The sequence below is a fragment of the Macrobrachium rosenbergii genome, chromosome 56, assembly GCF_040412425.1.
Source record: "Macrobrachium rosenbergii isolate ZJJX-2024 chromosome 56, ASM4041242v1, whole genome shotgun sequence".
Lineage (NCBI taxonomy): Eukaryota > Metazoa > Arthropoda > Malacostraca > Decapoda > Palaemonidae > Macrobrachium > Macrobrachium rosenbergii.
The window spans coordinates 64,688,863-64,711,362 of NC_089796.1; the positions used below are offsets into that span (position 1 = coordinate 64,688,863).

Consider the following 22,500-nt stretch of genomic DNA (forward strand, 5'->3'; position numbering starts at 1 on the left):
TATAACAGCATATATGTAGTCACGTACATAAACACTCTTCACATTACATTTATATATGAAAACCCACATATACATTTTATCGTTTTTGCAACCTGTAATGGTAAAGACGCAAAGCTGTATTATGAAAATTAAGAAATGTTACCGCAGCAAAGTTGATAAAGCTTAATTGTGTGAAAAAAGTGATTATTTCACTTCGAGGATAAACCATGGTGATAGGTTAAAGTAAGTACTCGACTGAGAATCACAAATAGCCAAGTTTGTTGGGATTTTTCCCCCCTCTCATGAACCTACTCCCAAGTTTGTCAGGGAGGATGTTATTGAACTCACATAATTTACGTCTTTTGTTCTACCATTAAATAGCTAGTGTTCTCTTATCTTGATTTCCACGGTTTCCAGTTACCTTTCATCCCTTTTACTGTACCTCCTTTCATATTCTCTCTCTCTTCCATCTGACTTTCCGCCCTCTTCTAACAATGATTTCATAGTGCAACTACGAGGTTTTCCCCCTGTTACACCTTTGTAACGTGTGTCTCAATTTTCCTTTCAGCGCTGAATGACCTCATAGGTCCCAGCGCTTGGCCTTCGGCCTAAGTTGTGCATTCTGGTCTTAATCTTTAGAAAAAATTACTCGTTTGGATGTTCTTTTCCGCTGCAGTGATCATTTATGATTTAGAACGTCTCTGTAATATGACCATGCATTCATAGGCATCTTCCATGCATTACATTTCAAGAAAGAAACTCTGTAATCTGTATTTCAAGAAAGCACCTTTTCTGTATGCTCCATTTTAAGAGGGGAATCTCTTTCATGTCCTATTTCAAGAGGGAACAACCGCTTCTGTATACTCCATATCAGGAGGTAATCTCCGTACACTTTATTTCAATAAAGAATGTCCTCATTATACTAAATTTTAACAGAAGAAGGAATCTATTTCAAGGTGGAATCCATTTCAAGATGGAACTTCTTCCATATGTTACATTTTAAGAAGGAACCTTTTCCAGACGCTTTATTTCAAGAAGGAGCCTCTCTATGTGCTCCATTTTAGGAAGTAATCTCTTCCATACACGAACTCTTCTGTATGCTCTGTTTCAGGAGGGAATCTCCTCCGTGACGCTTCACTTCAGAAAAGAACGTCGTCTTTGTGCTCAGTTTTAATGAAGAGGGAATCTCTTCCATACAGGAATCTTTTCTAGCTCTTTACTCCAAGAGGGAACCTTTGCTGTGCTCGTCATTTCAAGAGTGGAATCTCTCCCAGACGCTTTAGTTAAAGAAAGGGCCTCTTTCGTATTCTTATTTCAGGAAGAAACCTTTGCTTTTTCCTTTGTGCACGCACTTTTTAGTGCGTACTACTCTCTCTGGAGAGTGTCAGCATCCCCTGTCTGTGTAGGTTCTGCGATGGCACACTGATGTCCTTGAAAGTTTAAGAGAGGCTGAATTATTACTGTAAAGTAACGTGTAAACATTGTCTTTGTTTAACTCTACCTATTTTTTCAACATAGGTTTGTGTATTTATGTATTTAAATGTTTGTTTGTTTGCGTTTGTTTGGCTTTTAGTCTTGTTCCATATGAGTGTGTCCTCATTTTGAATATTGTTTTTAAGTTTTTCATTTATGTTAAAGAATGGTTAAAAAAGACCGTTCTTTATAGTTTAAAAGAGCCGTTTTAGTATGGATGGCGCATGGTCATAGCCTTCTGTTGAGGGGGAGGATAAGGGGCGTATGGGGCGGAGAGAGGCAGAGGATAGAGGGGGAGGGGGTGGAGGGGGTGTCAATCCATGAAGCGTTTCGTTCGGCCCTTGACAAATGGTGCCAATTTTGTCGTAATGTCCTAAGTATCGATTCCAGCGGCAGCACCCTGACAAGAAGTGGTCTAAAACTGTCTTGGTCTTAACTTGAGAGAGAGAGAGAGAGAGAGAGAGAGAGAGAGAGAGAGAGAGAGAGAGAGAAAATTCCACTTTTTTTTTTTTTCTATTGTTGGTTCTGAAAGGATTCCTTATGTTTTGCAAGGTCGTTTTCTCTCCGATCGACTTGTTGAAGTTTGTTGCGACGCAGTGGCGGAGTGTAATAAAAAAAAATTCCTCCTTTATATTTATTTATTAATTTTTTTACTTAGTGATGCGAGGAAGAAGATTTCTAGAACATGATGACGAAGTGCTTTCGGTTTTTGTGTCTTTTTTTTTATTTTCGCTTTGACACCATCTTTGTGAATTTGTTTTTTCCTTTAAGAAGCTTTGTTAAGTTGCTCCGTTGAAGGATAGTGCATTGACGAATAAGTCCATAGATAATTTAATAAATAAACAAATCGCGTTCGACTTATGTGTTATGTAACAGCGTAGCTTTCTGAGTCGGACAAGAATCAAGTTTGATAGTTCTGTATAATATACATTGTATCTTATGTATACTTGGGCATGTATTTCTTTTGTATGTGCGATGTATAACTTATATGTATTCGACATTTTATCTTGAATCTTTGCCCTTTGACTTCTAATGTGAAAGCATGCAAACATAGTCACTGATATCTTGGCATCTACATGAGACTGTACGTTTTTATAATTTTGTTTTTATATCTGTGCACACACTTTAAATGAACCCACACCTGTTTTACGTTATCCAAAGCGTTGCTATCATTCTTACCACGAAATTCTGGGAGCTTCATAACACCCGTCAAGCTGACTATTCCCACATGCACCGCGTAGAAATCGGGTGTCCTTTGATTCTCTGTTCAGTAACGTAGTTTGCTCACAAGTCTATTGTTTAAAGTGATATTCAAGCGCCCGTTTTCCTTTTAATCTCGCCCACTAGCGGATCCGGGGCGGGGGGGGGAGAGCTAGGCTCGTGCCCCCCATAAAAAATAATGACAATAATGATGTTGAAGATTTAAATAATAACAATGAGAAATATATATATATATATATATATATATATATATATATATATATATATATATATATATATTCATGTATATATATATATGTACACATATATATACATATATATAATATGAAAATTGTTGCCCCCCCCATTAAATTTTTCTGGATCCGCTAGTGATCTCGCCATTTGAGATAAGACTGTTGCCTCGTTAGTACGAAACCCCACTCGTTTTTTTTTTTTATCACCCATTACACGCTCTTGTTTACACATTCCACTGGCGAGAGTATTTTACTAAAACACTGAATTCTCTCTCACCTCTTCACATTCAGACAACATCGCCCCTCTCCGCCATTTCTGCCCCAGCAACTACTCCCCCGCCGCTTGCTTGCCATGGCATGTAATATCCTTAAGTGTGCGTTAATAAGTCACATAATTGGGGCAAATGTAATTTTTCTTCTCTCTCTCTCTCTCTCTCTCTCTCTCTCTCTCTCTCTCTCTCTCGTGGAATGTAAAATGTGGCACGGGGTGGTTTTATGCTGTGGCGTTATTTATAATTTCGAGATTAGGAGAATATATGAAAAGGGGAAAAGAGAAAAATGACCAGTCCCCCTTGGAAGCTTTTGCCCTTTTAACTAGCGTTTTCAATTTCTTTTTTGCTTGTTTTTAAATTCCAGATTCTCTAACATGTGTTTTCAAGGGAACGGATATCTGATTTCCCCCAGTTTGTGATATATTCCCTGAAATCATAGAGCGACTTTATACATGGTCTCGGTATTGGCGTGAGAGTGAAATAAAAACAAAGAAACTCTTACGGAGTTGTGGCCTTCTTATATGGCTAGCTTGTCGTGCGTTGTATTTTTCTTTTAGGGTGTTTGGCTTGTAACGTAAGAACGTGGGTCGAGAGATCGGAGAGTTCTAATCCCTGATTGGCTATAAGTATTTTTTTTTAATCATCCTTATTATAGTGAATTAAAAATTATTAACATTGCCTCTTCTCGAAATTTGTTCCAATCAATTTTACAGTTATCCTCAAATTACTCCTTTCCCAGAAATTACTGGAAAGGTCCACACGGGCGCACGCATGCACACGAATGTGTTATATAGTGTGTGTGTTTTAGTATTATTTATATAATATATACATGTATGTATATATATACATATAAATGTGTGTGTACGTGATTTCACATTAACATGGACTTATATTGTAGTTATAAAAATACTTTGTAAGTCCCGATAATTTATAACTGCTTCATTATTTGTTATACCTTGTATTAGCGTGATTTAAGTACATTCTTTTGACCTTAATCGTATCGGCTTTTCGTGGATAGAAGAATTATTTATGTTATGTAGGGGGAATGTATACGTATCTTATAACAGGTGTGCGGTTCTTAAAGTAAATGTAATTTTGGAAATTTTGCCAAGAAGAGTTACTTAGCCTCCCATGATTTTTTATTCCCTTTTCTTAAAGTAAATGTAATTTGGGAAATTTTGCCAAGAGGAGTTACTTAGTCTCCCGTGATTTTTTATCCCTTTTCTTAAAGTAAATGTAATTTGGGAAATTTTGCCAAGAGTAGTTACTTAGCCTCCCATGAGCTTTTATTCCCTTTTCTCAAAGTAAATGTAATTTGGGAAATGTTGCCCTGAACAGTTACGTAGCCTCCCATGATATTTTATCCCTTTTCTTGAAGTAAATGTAATTTGGGAAATGTTGCCCCGAACAGTTACTTAGCCTCCCATGATTTTTTATTAAATTTTCTTAAAGTAAATGTAATTTGGGAAATTTTGTCAAGAGGAGTTACTCAGCCTCCCATGAGTGTTTATTCCCTTTTCTTAAAGTAAATGTAATTTGGGAAATATTACCCTGAACAGTTACTTAGCCTCCCATGATTTTTTATTCTATTTTCTTAAAGTAAATGTAATTTAGGAAAGTTTGCCCCGAACAGTTACTTAGCCTCCCATGAGTGTTTATTCCCTTTTCTTAAAGTAAATGTAATTTGGGAAATGTTGCCCCGAACAGTTCTGTAGAGTAAGTAAACGAAACGCGGAAGGTCGTGTCGTGATAAGGCGCAAAGGCGTCCCGCCCTTGACATTTACTTCTATTGACCTATGGAATTACGTAGGACCCACTTCGGAGTACCTCACTGAGAGAGCCGAAAGGGCCTTCCTTCTCCCTTGTCACTACTCCGTCCATGTTGTCACTTGAACGTCTTGAAGATTACTCTTTTTTTGGACCTTCTTAATAAACCTCAGAAACCATAACACTAAAACAAGGGCAATAAAGAAGAAAAACGTAAAAATATACGGTCACTAGAACGTCTTAAAGATCATTATTTAGGACTTCTTAATAAACCTCAGAAACCATAACAATAAAACAAGCATATTAAAGAAAAGGTTAAAATGTATGCAAAATATCGTCAAGGATGTTTAAAAGCAAAAAACAAGAGGGGACCTCCTATCAGTTTGCATTTATGCTTGACAGATTCATTTGCTAGCTGCATTATTTGATGAGATAACCAGGCGGCAGCAAACTGATGCTTGGTGCGAGCAGCGTGTTTCTGATGATGTAATGCCCCTCCGCCTACTCTCATCCCTCCTCCTAAGACCTCCGCCCACTCTCCTCCCTCCTTCCAAGACCTCCGCCCACTCTCCTCCCTCCTCCCAAGACCCCCGCCCACTCTCCTCACTCCTTCCGATGCCTCCGCCTACTCTCCTCCCCCTTCCCTCCTCCCGAGCCCGCCGAGATGAAGGCCCTCTACTGTCTTGCTTTTTTCGATGCGTAGGAGGACGTCTCGGCGAAAAAGGTTCTGCTTTAATGCTTCTGTAATATCTTGCACATGTATAGCAGACCCTCCCAGGCGCCCTTATTTTCTTGTATAGAGAATAAATATAATATAAGTACGTAGATCTAGTGCGACAACGAGTTCTTGCAAGTTAAGGCACATTTTTTTTATGCTCTCGCCCTCTTTGTACGCCGAGAGAAGAATGTAGAGAATAAAATACTTGTAAATATGAGATGGACAAGCAAAGATAGTCTGAGAGAGAGAGAGAGAGAGAGAGAGAGAGAGAGAGAGAGAGAGAGAGAATTTTACCCCCTAAAAATTAATGATTTGAGATTTTCGAAAACTTAGAATTTATCATTTTTCATCACTCCCTTCAGGTTCAGCTTACGATCCGTACTCTGCCGGAGCTGCCCGTGGGTGCGAAGTACCAATGCGTGTGGGGATCAGCACCTCCTGAAGATGCTCTCGTGACGCCCAGCGGCCTTCGTTGCATGACTCCCCCGCACTCCCACCGCCCGGCCATAGGCGTCCACCGGGACCACGTGCTGGTGCCCCTCGCTGTGAGGTCCAGCGAGACCAACAAGGACTTCGTCTCTCGGAACTTCGCCTTCTACGACTGCAGCAGGCACAACACCTGCGGCACGTGTGTGAAGAGCGACTGGGCGTGCAACTGGTGCATTTATGAAAACACCTGCACGCACAATACTTCCGCTTGTAGGAGGACTGTCATCTCTGGGGAAAACGTAAGTGACATTGAAGGAGCGGCCTTCTGATAACTTAGTCCGTGTTTCATTATAGCTAAACTTGAGTTGTGGTTATTGCAGAAGCAGTGATTGTTATGAGAAAAAACTCAAAATATGATTGTATGTTTTGTAAGTGAAGAAAGGCAACTAGTTCGATTGAACTTACCCAAGTATAAGCAAACTTGACTTAAGTGCCATGAGATAAAATTTGTCTAAAGTAATCTGTAGTAGCATCATGGAATTAATATATCTTTAGTGTTGTGTGGAATATATAACACTTTTTGTAGACTACATTCAGTAGAAGTTTCAGATTGACCACCGAAAAACTGCTTAAGCGCTTGAGGTTCCTTAGTTTGCTAAAAGAAGCATTGCAACTGATGCAGTTTATTGAGGAGTAATAATTTATCCATGTATTGCTACGTAAAAGCATTACACTGTTAACATTTTAAATATGAAAACATATTTGTATTTAAGAGCCCCTTGTTTGCTTGATTTCATTATAATTTAAATGAGGTTCCTTAATTTTTAACAGTTTGTTGAGAAAGAGAATGTCCGTAAGATGTACCGTAAAAAAAGATAAAATATAATGGGTTTTGAGGGTAAAGTGCCAGCAGTGATAACTACTGCTTAGTAGAAAGGGTGGTCGCTAATCAAAAATGATTCCGCATTTTAATGCGAAACAGGAGTGGGTCTCTTTATTAGATTATTTTTTTGCCTGTTGGTGATGGATTTTTTTATTGATCGTAACTTTTTTTTTCACCGCTATTAACAGAATCTCTATTAAATTATTTCTTTGCCTGTTGGTGGTAAATTTTTATTGACCGTAACTTCTTTTTTTTTTTCACCCCTATTAACAGAATCCAGCGCAACTAGCCTCCCACGGCACTGGGTTTTGCCCAAAATTTTGGTTAGGCCAGAACAAGTTGCTAGCGGCGGATGGAGCCAAGTCCGAGTTGCACCTCCTCGTCGAGAACTTGCCCTCGCCGGGGGGTGGCCAGTTGGGATTCCAGTGCGTCGTCAGCATAGAGGGCGCCACCATGTTGGTCGGCGCTCGAGTCGTAACCGAGGACGAAGAGTCAGCGGAAGAAATCGAGGGCGGAGGAAGCGGCAGCCTCTCCACCACCATCACGAGTCGCCTTTACCACCTGAGGGTTCAGAAGGTCGTGTGCGAACCGACAGTCTATCGGTACGAGTCCACGGAAGGCGAGTACGAGGCGCGCGTCACGCTCGTTTGGAACAGGGAGCACGTGGTAGACGCTCGACCCCTGACGCTCTACAAATGTGGAGTCCTGGGTTCCCACAGGGGACACCAGGATTGCTCGTTGTGCGTCACTAGGCACCCGAGGTATCGGTGTACCTGGTGTGGTTCCGCTTGCATGTACGCCCCACACTGCCCCAATAAACCGGCTTTGCCCGCGGTGGCAGCCTCGTCTTCGGCAAGTGCCACAATACCGACGGGGCTGGATGAGTTGGACACGGAAATTGAGGGGAATGAAGCTCTGCTGGGCCAGTGTCCGACGCCCAGAATTGATATGGTGAGTATTTTAGAAATGATGTTCTCCTTTTAAGAGGAAATCTATGGTAAGAATAGAGTTTTTATGCCTAATTATATATAAATATATATATATATATATATATATATATATATATATATATATATATATATATATATATATAAAATTAGGCATAAAAATTCAGTGATAGGCATGGTTCCTAGTTCCGTGATTGTAATTTTTTTCCAAATCATATAGCTTTCTCTACTGATGTTCATGAGTATGCATGTGACGGTTCAGATACTTTTCTCTTCAGGTAAATAAAAGAATACATAAACAAGAGCATAAAGAAACAAGTAACCAAGCCACGCGAGAATTACGCACACTGCATAAAATGTTAAAAACGCGAAAGAAAAACGGAGCCTAGCCAACGTTAACTCTTTTTGCAGACCCGACAGTCTCATCCAATATGAATTAGGAAGAAGAGCATCTTACAAGATCTGAAGCTCAAACTTCTTTGTTTGCGCTTCAAGCTTGCAGCGGCTCTTTTGGGGGTATGTTGGCGGGTGGGTGTTCGTTTCCATCAGGGGTATTTTATTTTTCGTTATTTATCTTTCTTTTTGCTGATTACGGAAAGACATTTGGCAGCGTCCATAGGGCTACATTTTTCCACAGGACTGCATTTTGGAATCCCATAGGTCGGGTAAGGCCGTCAGTGCACCTCATGCGGTCCACTGTAGGGATTACTTAAGATTATTTGCAGCGTCTCCTCGGCCTCTAGCAGCAACCCCTTTCATTCCTTTTACGGTACCTCCGTTCATAATCTCTTTCTTCCTTCATACTTTCCACCCTCTCCTAACAATTGATTCATAGTGCAACTGCGAGATGTTCCTCCTGTTATACCTTTCAAATCTTTTTACTGTCAAATTCAGTTTCAGAGCTAAATGACCTTATAGGTCCCAGCGCTAGGCTTTTGTCCTCAATTCTATATTCTTTCCATTCTGTGTACGTTTTGGAAGGTCTGACGTCACAGTCCTTTGCCCGTGAAATATGTAAAGCTAATTGAAATTAACCGGGAACGTAGTAGATGCAAAGTTAATGTTTACTGGGGTCCTGTCAAGTGAATTTTCAGTAAATGGTGGGGTGCCACAGGGCTATGTCATTTTACCTTTGATGTTTTCTCTTCTCATGGCTTTCATTTATAAATATATATATATATATATATATATATATATATATATATATATATATATATATATATATATACAGTATATAAAGTGGTTGAGATGGAAGAGAAAGTATAGATCGGAGGTAAGATAGGAAGTTGAAAGACTTAGTATATACAGATAATTCTGTCTTGATCAACGTAAAATGTACAAAGCTTCTTTAATAAAATTCGTCCTATATTTAGAGAGGTGGGACTTAAAATAAATCTAAATGACCCAGCTATAATGGAATCTGATAAAAGCCTCTGACTGGCAAATCAAACTGTGGGCTGGCTGAGTAAGACTTAGAAATCAGACTGAAATTGTATACTAAAGTAAGAATAAACATTAATCCAGTACGATCTGGTTTGCTATATAGACATGAATCATGGTATGATAACGAAACTATATCTAAAAGATACTGTCAAATTGAGAATAACATTTTAAAAAGAATATATTACGGGTGAGATGAGGTGATAGTGTGAGAAATGATACCTTAAGGGAATCTGCAGAATTTACGTAAGTAGAAGAGGTAATGACGAAGGGGAAACGGAGATGGCTTGGACGTATCCTTCGCATAACCCCCTGGTAGAAAAGTAGCCGATAGTGTCTGCTGGGCTCCTCTAGGGTTGGAAGACCTTGACCTACGTGGATGAGCCGGGAGGCTTAGAGATTTGTGGAAGACAAGGCACAGGAAAGACTTCAGTAGCGGAGGTTTGCAGAGGCCCTTTGGGTCGAGCGGCATTAGAGGCGATGATGATGGTTTCGGAGTTACTAATACTACAACTAATACGTAGACTACTTCGAATTTCAGTGCTAGACTTTTTAATAGTCTTTTGTATTCGTTTTTCAACCTGATTGTTCGTCAGGCGTTGATAATGAATATTGTTATTATTAATGTTGATTATTATTACATTGATTAACCGCGGGGGGCGGGTGGGGGAGATGCATAGTCATACAGGCCACCTCCATCACAGCGGTCTTCTAAAGAAACCTCATCACGAGTCTAGCCGCTGCCTTGGACTGAAAGGATTCGTAGGGATCATTACCTAGGAAAACCAGTTCAGGGTTGAAGGATAGGGGTCCTGTGAATAGCATATTGCAGGAATTAATCAGCCGTGGTTCTCCATTTATATAAAGATGATCTTAATGGTCTTATCTGAATTGAATATTCAAGGTACATGGACAAGAAAAGATGTCTGCTGGGGCAGAAGGAATCTGGTTCAACTAGTTGCAACAGAGAGAGAGAGAGAGAGAGAGAGAGAGAGAGAGAGAGAGAGAGAGAGAGAGAGAGAGAGAGAAAGGGGTGAGGAAAAGGGGAAAGAATTTTCAGGCAATGTGGGATGTAAAATAAAATGCATTTAGAGGAAGATTTTTTTTTAATATTGTATTGATATTGCGAAAAAAAGAGAAACAGAAGTAAGAGAGGGAATGCTGGTGATTATAAAGGCTTTTATAGTTCATGGAAAGAATCTCTCTCTCTCTCTCTCTCTCTCTCTCTCTCTCTCTCTCTCTCTCTCTCTCTCTCAGAGCTTTCACCAACTCTTAAACTGGGATGTACTATGATTAATTCAATTTTCTGTCCTCTGAATTTGGTGAAAATTTCCATGTGATTAATTAAGACTGACGAGCATTTGAATTGAGAAATGTGTTGGACAATTCACTAGTGATATAAAACGTTTCATGATTTAGGTACACTAACAGTATTTGAAGTTCGAAATGGAAACCATTAAAAGAGTTCAAAAGAGATTAAATTTAATAACATTTTGCCCTAGATCATTTAAATATACATTATATATATATATATATTAAATGTTTGAAAATCACAAATGTGCAATAACTCGATTATCAGCTCTTGCTGCAGGTAACTAGGATGCACTTAATAATTTGGAAATAAAATTGAACGGGAAATGCATAAGTCTTAATCGAGGCAGTGCGTGGTCTTGTAATGTCAATTGTAATTATGTGAATAATTTTTCAGACTTGTCATTAAATGACGTTGAAAAATGTGTTTTAGGATACGGATTTGGTTTCTCTTTAAAAAAATGATCTTTTATGTAGAAGTATATATATATATATGTGTATGAATATATATATATATATATATATATATATATATATATATATATATATATATATATATATAGATATATATATATATATATATATATATATATATATATATATATATATATATATATATATATATATATGTATAGTATTAAAAGTCTGTCATTTCATTTGGGATGCTTTATATTATTTTGATGTCCGTGTTGATATGCGTTGATGCTGGACGCACCCTGGTTCGACTCCAATCAGCCGGCCACATCTGTCGCTCTCCCCAAACTTTGTCTGGCTGGACCCCCTCCCCCTCCGCGTAGTAGCCTCGTTGACCCTCCCTCCCTCATTTCCCCCCTCCCCTCCGCCTCCCTAACTAATCTGCTCTCTCTCTCTCTCTCTCTCTCTCTCTCTCTCTCTCTCTCTGGTACCAGATTGGCCCTCCATTCCTATCTTCCACACCGTCACCCCCTCCCCTCCTCCTCTTTCTCCCTATATTGCTAAACTGTCCTCTCCCGTTTCAAAATTACTCCAACTCGGGGCTGTTGGTCCCTCTGGCATTACGATATTATGAATTTGGACACTGTCCAGTTTTCGGGCCTCTATTGCTTCGCTTCCGTGTTTTAATGTTTCGCCTGTAAATAATTGTTTGTTGGGATTATGTTTGCATTTTTCACTTGGTGAACAATAATAGTGACGTCAGTTTTTTTTTTTTTTTTTTACGAATTTGAACGCATTCAAGATTAAAATTCTAGCAATTTGATGCTTTTAAATTGCGCAGTGGTCTTCTGGTTAGAATAAGTGCCATTTTGTAAGTCATTTTACATTAATACCGGATAATTGATGTTGGATGCTTTCTGAGTTTTCCATGGTGATGGAAAATGAAAGACATGAAAAAGTCGTCTCTTCCTGTTATTGTTCTCTGTTGCTGACCCGTTGAAGTGTAGGAGCATTTTTTGTCACGTGAACGCTTTCGTGCATTGTGCATTCTTAGCGGATTATCGAATTTTTCCCAGGTTTCTTACTTGTTGAAATTAGTCTTATGATATGAATTTTCTCCTCCTTTTAGTGTTCTGTAAACGAAAACTGTTGAGATGGCTTTTTGTCTGTCCGTCCGCTCAGATCTTAAAAACTACTGAGGCTAGAGGGCACCGCAAAATTGATCATCCACCCTCCAATCATCAAACGCCAAATTACAGGCCTCTAGCCATCAGTAGTTTTTATTTTATTTAAGGTTAAAGTTAGCCATGGTCGAGCATCCGGCACCGCTACAGGTGCCAACAACACAGGTCACCACCGGGATGTAGCTAAAACTTTCATGGGTCGCGGCTGAGAATTTCATGGACGGTGGCTGAGAGTTTCATTCATCATGATACGCTGTTACAGAAAATTCGATTACGCCGAAGAAACTTCGGCACATTTTTTACTTTTTTTCTCTTTTTTTTTTTTACTCTGAAGCTCTCATGAAAAAGTAACTTTTAGAGTTTTTCGTGCGAAATAATGACCAATTTTTAATAAGAATCATTATAATATGGTAGTGCCTTTAGTAGGTATAGCTTGTGTGAGGTTAATGTAGGTACTCAGTTGATCCAGAGAACTCCATCCGTCAATCATGGCAGCTTTCTTGATTGGTTGCAGAAGGCGCAATTAATAAAAAGAGGAGTTAATTTAGCTATATCAGATATTAAATATATTTGATAACCACTGCAGAGATAAAGCTTTCCATAGAAATAATAAAAGTATTGAAAGCTTTTATGATGAGGCCAAAGTGGCATTTCAACAAGAGAGCATTGGTACTGGAAGATAACTTAAATGAACGCTGGATATGAAACCGAATACGAGAGAACGGCCTAAAGAAAGGTAGAGTCTAAGGCTAGAATGAAGGCTTCCTGAAGTCTGTTTATGTTCCATTAAAGAAGACTGGGCACTTGTATAGCATTCTGTGTTTGTCTTCCATTTTCATTAAAGGCAAAACCAGCTTCAAAAGACTTTCTAATTTTTATGCGAAGATCTTTCATGGGCAGCTTAAGAAGGTGAATGAGTCTCTCTCTCTCTCTCTCTCTCTCTCTCTCTCTCTCTAGATTCTCTCTCTCTCTCTCGTATATAGATTTCTTTACTATTTCTTCATGTTTTCCATTTCTCCTTTCCAACCCGTTTCTCTTTCTATTACGTCATACTTGCTCGTTTTCTGTCTCCAGATTTTATCTCGCTTTTCTGACTAGACCTAACTTTTTTTATTTGCGTAGTTTTTTCTTCCCGTTTCTCCCTTCCACCGTCGCAAATCCCTTCCCAACTCCCACCCCTTCACCAAGGCCGCAGACCCTCCCCTAGCCCCCCTCCAAGATATCTCCATCTCCCCTCCCCATTTTTTCTCAGCGTCAATTGTCTCTTCACTCGGCTCCAAACAAGTCTCGTTCATTCTCCTCGATTTACATCTCATCATCTCGGTTTTGTATGGACGCCATTTTAATCTCGTTATCTCTGTCTTAGGGGAGAGAGAACGTTTCCCTCTCACGGTCTGGTCTGCCTTTCAGTGATAGATTTCCTTCCGAATGCTGCGTTTTTGTTTTTTTTTTTTATCTCTCACCTCTTTTTATCGCTCTTTTTTTTGTATTTAAGATATTCTAGTGACTGTAGATTAGAAAGTGAAGGCTTTTTTTCTTGTATCTCTATTCAGTAAGTTTTCACTTGCAAGTATAGAACGATTGTGGAGTTTTCCTCAATCGCTGGAAGTCCTAAATCGCCTGGAAGGAAAGGAGCGTTTCTTGATAATATTGAGAATAGGGCAGTTTTTCGTTGTATCAAGTAGAAAAAGGGAAATTTTTCCTTAAGCTGAGTTATGATAAAAAGTTATTTCTTCACAACAGCGAGAAACTTCTCTCTCTCTCTCTCTCTCTCTCTCTCTCTCTCTCTGGGCCCTGTAAATCGTTATTTATTCAATTCAGACTTTCCCCCGCTTCCCCAACCCCTCGCTCAAAGGCTTTCTCTAACCCCTTCGCTCATGTCCATATTCTCCTTAGAAATTTTTGTTTCAAGTTATAAAAATCTGAAAGCGGCTGCCAAACTTTTTCGATTTTTTTTTTTTTTTTACTTTTCTTTGTAAGGCGCCTCAGCGGTTTAAGGGAATGCAAAATTTCATATGGTTATATTTTTATTTTTTCATTTATTTATTATATAGTGTGATAGACTTTAGATGATAGTGCATAATTACAAACAATTATTAGTTTTGTATTAGGAATTACTTTTTTATACTCGTACAACAACGTTTACAGTGTACGGTTTTACAAGCAAGTAAGAGGGGACCTAATGTAATTTTAATCATTTATGCTTTTCATTTTTTATCCGTTATTCTTTCCATAATCCCTATGATTTCTTTCAATGCTACAGTTCAACACATCACAAGTAGAGTTTGTAAGATCTTCCCAAAGTGACACTGGAAATATAATACAAGGCAGTCCGTAGTGATAGTGATAATGCCGTCTGTTGTGAGATAAAGGGAGTATCCCGATTGAAAGTCATGGGCGTGACAGTACTGATGGTCGTCGATGACTTGGTGGTTGGGCCACTGACTTTTTTTTTAAAGTAGTCAGCGGTATGCTTTGAAAAAGTTTAAACTTTTCTTTTTTTTTCTTTTTTCCTCGAGTTGTAGTTATGTACGTTTTTACTGTTTCTGTAGTAAATTCGTGTACACTTTATTCGGCATTAAGCTTCCATTTTATCGTAGAATATCTTTATTGCAGAATATCAAAATCACAATGTCCTTAAGTCATAAAAAAGAAAATCTTTGTCGGAGATGCCACACAGCTTGAGATACGTTCGCGATAGCATCGTACATCGTGTATCTTGTGGTTCTTGCGGCAAACAAAAACAGACCAATCACGATCCATCACGGCCTGTCAACAATGGCGTCATCAATCAAACGACAAATCCCGACAAGGATTAAGCATGACGTCACGGATTCTGACGTGGATTTCAGAGTTGTCCAATAGCGGTAATCGATGATGGTTTTATTCAATTTTGTATAAATGATTGCGATGTGCAGCGACTTCGCCGCTGAGCACTTGTGGTCTCGGAGGCATTATTAATCGATAGAATCTAGTTATTCCCAATAGGTTAAAGGAAAGGAAGAAGGACGAAAGCAACTACAAACATCAAAGCTTCTTTCGTACTTCAAGCTCCAATCGGGTGTCTTTTGATGTGTGTCAGTACAAAGCCCAGTTTTTATATTATTTTAGTGATTATATACATTTACATGCGCGTGTAACTTATCTGAATATTGTTCCTTTGATCGAGTTCAGTAAATATATTTACTTTTTTAGCACATAAGTCTTTGTTATTGTAACGTTTGTGTGATGTAGATTAATCGATCATGTGTGGAATTTATTTATTTGTTTGTTTATTTTATTTTATTTTATTTATTATTTTTTTTGGTAATTCTCTCCGGTGGCAAGGCACTGTTTCTACATATGACTTAATGGTATCTTGTTCGCTCGCTTAATTTGTCTCCCCAGTAAATCATAATTTTCTGTTTGAATAAAGGTCGTGATTCTTTCTTCATATTTTCATCACATTTTAGGAATCTGAAGTTTCAACAGTGGTGATTGCTGATAAAAAACATGATAGGACTGATCGTGAAACTAGTAATTTTATATGGCAATCGTGATTTTTATTGTGTACATAATATGAGTACCAGCGGTGTTCAGGAATCTTGCCGTCGTTATGTATGCCTTAGGAATATTGTGATCCTTAACAGTGCTAGGAATAGTTTGTTTTTCATGGTTTTATAAAAGTCACTTCGGTGGCTGAGGTGTTCTCGGGGTCGCTTTAGTCATTCGGGAGTTTTTAAGAGTCGGCTGAGCATTTCTGGTGTTGTGGGAATCACTTGGGAATATCAGGCGTCGTTGGAATTCCTGAATATTGCTGGCGTTGAGGGAATCAGTTGAACATTGTGGTGTTGGAAACTGAGAGATTACTTCAGAGTTTTGATAATTCCCATCAATATTATTAGGTGGATGAGAGCGCCTTGAACCTTGAGACAAATGTCACCGCTTCTGAACCAAATATTAACAGTATAATAAAGTAAGTAAAAAATGCGCCGAAGTTTCTTCGGCGTAATCGAGTTTAATGTACAGCGTATAACGCTGTATGAAACTCTCAGCCGCGGCCCATGAAACTCCCAAAAAAAGTTAAGTATATCTTAGTTTTACCATAGCCGCGGGCCATGAAACGTTCAGCAACGGCCCGGTGGTGGCCTGTGTTGTTGGCGCTTATAGCGCTGCCAGACGCACGATTATGTCTAATTTTAACCTTAAATAAAATAAAAACTACTGAGGCTAGGGGGCTGCAATTTGGTATGTTCGATGATTGGAGGGTGGATGATCAACATACCAATTTGCGGCCATCTAGCCTCAGTAGTTTTAAGATCTGAGGGCGGACAGAAAAAGTGCGGACGGACAGACAAATAGCCATCTCAACAGTTTTCTTTTGCAGAAAACTAAAAGGGTGACGGAGGAAGTATGTTTAAAATTGGAAATATTCTTTATAAGTACAGTGGTTATGGAAAGAACACGCAGGTATCTCAGCTTACTTTGTATTCGTGTATTCTAGAATGCCTTCGCGTACTGAGGCATTAATTCAGCGTTCCGGAGTTTTTACGTTTATTCAAGTATTAAATCCTTTATTAAGGAATTGGGAAATTTCTTCCTGTACAAGGGAATTAACTCATGTATTCAGGAATACCCCTATGTATATAGGAATTCATTTATTCAGAAACTTCATGTGTACAAGAAATTAAATAGCAAAATTTATCCGTTTTTCCAGATCCAGCCCCTGTCCGGTCCCCTGGAAGGCGGCACTTCAGTCACCATCGAGGGAAGCAACCTTGGCCTGCGGGAGGAAGACGTACGGAACAACGTGTTCATCGGAGACGTGCCCTGCCGTGTGCACGAGTATCACGTCTCCGTGAAGATCGTTTGTAGGACGGGTCCGGCTCCTGTTCAGGGCGGTTCTTCTGGCGCCCAGGAACTCCACTTTCCAGTGAGCGTCTCCACGCCAGCTGGAACCACCACATCGAACGTCAAGTTCACTTACACTGTAAGTAGTAGTCACGGTTCTAGATCGTGGTTATGGTAGTGGTACTGTTGATGGTCTCTTTTTGCCTTTAATTTTGTCCTCAAATCCCGTTAAGTAATTAATGGTATAAGAAGTATGAGAATTTTATATAAGTACGTTTAAATGCGTATGAGCAAAGCGCGTATTTGATGAACGAATTAAGTACGTGTAAAAAATTCTAATTTTGTTTTATATTTCATTTTTCGGCACTTTTTTTCCAAAACGCTTTTGTTTAATTAATGTGGGATTTTTTTTATATAACTTCAAAGGTTGTGTTTACAGATTGTTAGGTATCAGCCATCTTTTGTTCATTTTCTTTGTTCAGTAGCCTTATTCTTAAGTTACCGTTACACTTTAAAGATTAATCTGGTACTGTGCTGATCCTCAGTGTTCAGTGATGAATAGAAGCCTAGTCGCCAGAGAGCATTCTGAATCAAATCTTATTACTGGATGCTCGTCAGATAAGGATCCCCAACTGACACAAGACAAGATGCCAGGCACTGTCGACGTTTGAAAGAAAGCTTGTCAGTGTTTGAACATTTTTTATCGGTATTAAGACTTATCTCTGAACACCCTAATGCATTATTCTAACTAATAATGCGAAATCTTCTGATCTGGCTTAATTAATGTCAGAGTTAACCTTGTAAGTATATTATTGTCCTTTGGGAAAATACCGCTTTCCTTTCTTCCGTCGTTTACATTTTAATATACTGCGGTCGTTGCAGTTCCGTTTTAGCTTAACCTTCCTGGTCCGTAAGTCTTTGGAAGCACCTGGTCCTTTTTGTGAGGTTTCTTGTCTTTTCTCACGGAAAAAAACATTCACTTTGAGAGTAAACAAAATTTTTTCAAAGAAACTCATTTTGTATCGGAAACTCGTTGTTCAGATAGGCCATTCTGGAGAAAGGACCTCCCCTTCTCTTGGAAAAAACTTCTCACTAATAAGGCCCATTGATATTGGAAAACCAGTCGTTCAAGAATGGCGTTAAGATAGTGATTTAGAAAGCCATTCGAAAAGACGAGGGCTTCCATAGGGAAACTGTATATCCATAAGCTTAGAAGTGTCAGTGAAAGGCATTATTTTTAATTAATATTTTTTTTTCTAATTAAGCTGGGCTTTCAAATGGAAACTAGCATGAAGATTTCAAGCATTTTGGGAATGAGAAATTCAGAGTAGTATCTGGATGTAAAATCTCTCATTATCTTTAAGGATCTATTAAAAGCAAAAGTCCACTGCAACGACAGTTAATTATTATGATTTTTAGAAAATAGTTTAGCAATTGCACCAAAGTTTCATTTCTAAACATAGGGTTGATCTGATGGACTTGTTTTTAAAAGAAAGATAAAATTTCGAGTTAGATAATAGATAAAGTTGAAAATAATCTTGTTTGGAAGAGATCTAAGGAAAAGGATGAAAATTAAAAAGTCAAAAAGTCACGCAACTGGTGGCCGGAGGATTACAATAAAGTACTTTTAGTACCTTGCACAGTGCGCCATGCAAGGCCAGCATATTTAATTTTCGCATGTCACACAAATATGAGAGAGGTAACGAATCCCATGTTCAATAATCACAAAATCAAAATCCAGGATATCATGATATGCTTGATATATTGTAGGTGCGATGATATTGCAAAATTTTCGAAGATGGCCGTCGGTTTGACGGGACAGCCATATTAGCATAAGGGTATTAAATATATTTTCCTTTTCGATCACTTTTCAGAACGTGAGCGTTACGGAAGTATGGCCGAAGAAAGGACCCGTATCGGGCGGCACTGTCCTTTCCATCAGCGGACACTACCTGAACGTCGGCTCCCACGTCTCAGCGTCCCTGGACGGCCTCCCCTGCGTCGTCAACAAGACGCAGTCGTCATCCCACCGGCTGGTTTGCATCACCTCGAGGGCGAGTTCCTTGGTTCTCACCAACGGCGATAAAGAAAGCAGCAACCTGCCACTGACTGTCCACCAGTTGAAAGTGACGGTGGACAGCGCTAGTCGCGTTCTGGAGACACCCTTTACTTATACCCCCGACCCGAAAGTCCTGGAACTGAAGCCTCTGCGAAGTCCGTGGAGCGGTGGTCGCCTCCTGACGGTGCACGGCACGCATCTGGATGCCATCCAGGCGCCAAAAATCACCGTCCTGCTGCATGATCGCATCCTGAATTCTTCCGAGTGCCGGGTGTTGGCACCAGGTCAGATGGAGTGCCCTTCCCCTCCCGTGGATCGCTACGTGCTCTTTGCAATTCTGAGGGAGAGGAGGCACGCCATACCTCCAGAAGCTCATGTTGCTACGGCGGAAGCTAGAACCTCCCACAAAGTGTCCAGGTGAGGAGCTTTTCCTACCTAATAAGTTTTTTTTTTCTGTGTATGGGATGGTAAACCTATTTTAAGTATCGCATTCTCTGATGGAAATAGGATTCACTTTCAACAAAATTTTAGATGTGCACTGAGGTACCAAAAGGAATACGTAGGCTGTTTCAAGACGAGTTCAGTTATTTTATTGAAAAAGTTCAAGTAACAAAATGAAACATAATAAGTTGCAAAGATATACTTGGTATTTTCACGTATTTTTTTTTTTTTAAATTGTGTAGTAGCAATAATTACCATATCCATAGACCTTGTATCCTGTCGTTGCCAACATTTACGGACGAATGGTCTGCCAGAAATTTTTATACGCACTGACATTAACCATAAATGCAGCATGAAGTTCACACTAAATACAACGTCCATCGACCTTTCTCTTTATTCTCCTTGTGTTCAGGTCCCCTCGACAGAATTATGGCGATTCCTTCTCTCTGGACGTCGGCTTCATCATGGACAACGTGCAGACAGTGAGGAATCTGAAGCACGTCCTCCCGTCCTCAGCCCGAGCGTCATTACTTTACGTGCTCGATCCGACGTACAAGAAATTCCCCAACAGCATCAAGCTTTACAAAGGCGATACTCTCGTCATTGAGGTAAGCTGCACTGAAACAGCACTGAGAGGTTATTGAATGACCGGGTAAGCGGCTCCATCAAGCATTACTGCTCATTGTTTGCGCGCAGATTGGTCGTCTCAGGAGGATCGACTGGCTGCTAGTGTGCTATTTTCAAAGCAGTAAGCCGTCGGGTAATGGGGGATTTGTTTCGGGATAAAGCAGATTTTCAAACTTCTGTACAGAAAACTTCCAAAACATAACGAAGCATAACATATCGAGAGGGCTCATTAGCAGCACATCAGGTTTTTACACAATCTGGGCAATTCATCTTCCCACAGAGGGTGTGTATATATATATATATATATATATATATATATATATATATATATATATATATATATGTGTGTGTGTGTGTGTGTGTATGTATATATTAATCTTGTAAGCCTCTTTGAAGCTTAAAATAAAGGAACAGGTAAGAAAACAAAAGCGAGCGAAAACATCACTGAGCTATTCACGTCGCCGCTCTGAGAAAGAAATGTTTGGACTCGATGGATAATTTGCTGAAAGGTATCTAATTATGATTTGATGTGGTGCATTAAGTTATGATGAATTAGGACATCACGTCACAGAAATCGTGCCTATTAGTAGACGCTGTCTGTAAATGGGCCTAATTAACTCCGAAACTGGATGAATTTACATTACGAAGATCGCATTAACGTTTAAGTCGTAGTTAATTAGCAGGTTTTTTTTTGCCCGAATATGTTTTTAATGATGTAAAAGTATGACGTTTTTATTTCCGCTTTGGATTCCGAAAAATAGACTTTTCATTATGGACTGGAAGAACTTTGCAAGCGTGTACGATGCCAGTATTGAGATGGATTGTGTTTCTTCAACATTCCATAAATTATTTTCGTTATAAAGTTGTAACCGCCATTATGTGATATATATATATATATATTATTTGTGTGTGTGTTAGATTTTATGTCAACCTATTATCTGTTATTTTCTTTAAAAAAAAAAAAATTCAAAGTCATATCCTGTTGTTTGCTTTATGGAGAATTTTTAGATATGTCATTTCCCATTATTGACTTGGGAGAGGATTTGTATCTAGCCATTTTCTGCCATGATTTCGAGAGAAATATTATCAAAGCAGCTTCTTATTTTGTAAACATGAGATTTATTTTTTCAAAACCATTTCTTAAAACTTAAATCGGGGAGAATGTTTATCAGTGCCATATCATAATATTGATTTTAATGTGAATATATATTTTTTTTATATCAAAACCATTTCCTATTGTTTTACCTTAGGGAGAGAACCTCAACTTGGCCAGCGACGAGTCTGACGTCAACGTGACCATTGGCACTCAGAAATGCAATGTGACATCTCTGGCACTGACTCAGCTCGTCTGCACTCCTCCTGAACACCAGCCTCCTCCCACGGACGAATTAGGTCGCTCAACGGATGTCGACCTTCCCTTAGTGGTTGTCAAAATGGGGCAGAATCTTCGGTACCCGATTGGACATCTCCGATACGAAATGATTAAGGTAAGCTTCGAAGCTGTCCAGAACTGTGAAGTAGTCTTTTAAATATAGATCTAGCGTTTCATAATAAGCGTTAATGCAAGTCGAATTGTTGCATTGAAATGGTTATAAAATTATTCTGAATTAAAACCAGAAGCGTATGAACAAGATTTCTTGGCAGTTATTTGATGATTTCTTTCCTTATTGTGTTAATCATATAATTATTAATGATTATCAAAATGCAGAGAATGAAGATGTACATTGCTAGTTTTCTTAGAAGCACAGCTTGCAAAGCTACTATGAGATGTATATTGCCATAGGCGTGCTTCCCCATTTTCTAATCAAGAATTAGGTATAATTGTCTTTGGGTGTTAGGTACCGTATCTTAAACCCTTATTATGTTTGAACCTCTAACACTTTAAAAAAAAAGTAAATATTAATTGATGAACTTTTCCTTCTTCAGGAGTATCAGTTCCCTCCGGAGGCTATCGGTGGGATGGCTGCTGGCGGTCTGTTCTTAGTGCTTGTGTCAATGGTCATTTTGGTGGTGTATCGCAGGAAGAGCAATCAGGCAGAGCGTGAATACAAGAGAATCCAGATACAGATGGATACCCTGGAGTCCAACGTCCGATCCGAATGCAAACAAGGTAAGAAAGATAGTCCAAATAACTTTCAAGAAAATAAAAAAAAATAAAGGAAATTGAAGGTAATGTTTTTAAGGGTAAGACAAACGAAAAAAGGGTCATTAAACGTAGGAATATAATGTGCATTGGAAGAAGACAGGCAAGGTAAGGAAAGTTATGGCTGCA

General features: G+C 39.0%; 1 protein-coding gene across 2 annotated transcripts in view; it reads left to right on the top strand.

Moving 5' to 3' along the window:
* Positions 1 to 22,500, top strand: part of LOC136836105 (plexin-B-like) — a 243,434-nt gene that overhangs the window by 178,254 nt on the left and 42,680 nt on the right. For both annotated transcript variants that reach the window (XM_067100093.1, XM_067100094.1), the window contains exons 5-11: positions 6,026 to 6,391; positions 7,249 to 7,926; positions 16,968 to 17,240; positions 18,976 to 19,577; positions 20,014 to 20,209; positions 21,479 to 21,715; positions 22,155 to 22,338. In XM_067100093.1, the coding sequence (XP_066956194.1) occupies positions 6,026 to 6,391; positions 7,249 to 7,926; positions 16,968 to 17,240; positions 18,976 to 19,577; positions 20,014 to 20,209; positions 21,479 to 21,715; positions 22,155 to 22,338 (2,536 nt within the window). The remainder of the gene's footprint in view (positions 1 to 6,025; positions 6,392 to 7,248; positions 7,927 to 16,967; positions 17,241 to 18,975; positions 19,578 to 20,013; positions 20,210 to 21,478; positions 21,716 to 22,154; positions 22,339 to 22,500) is intronic.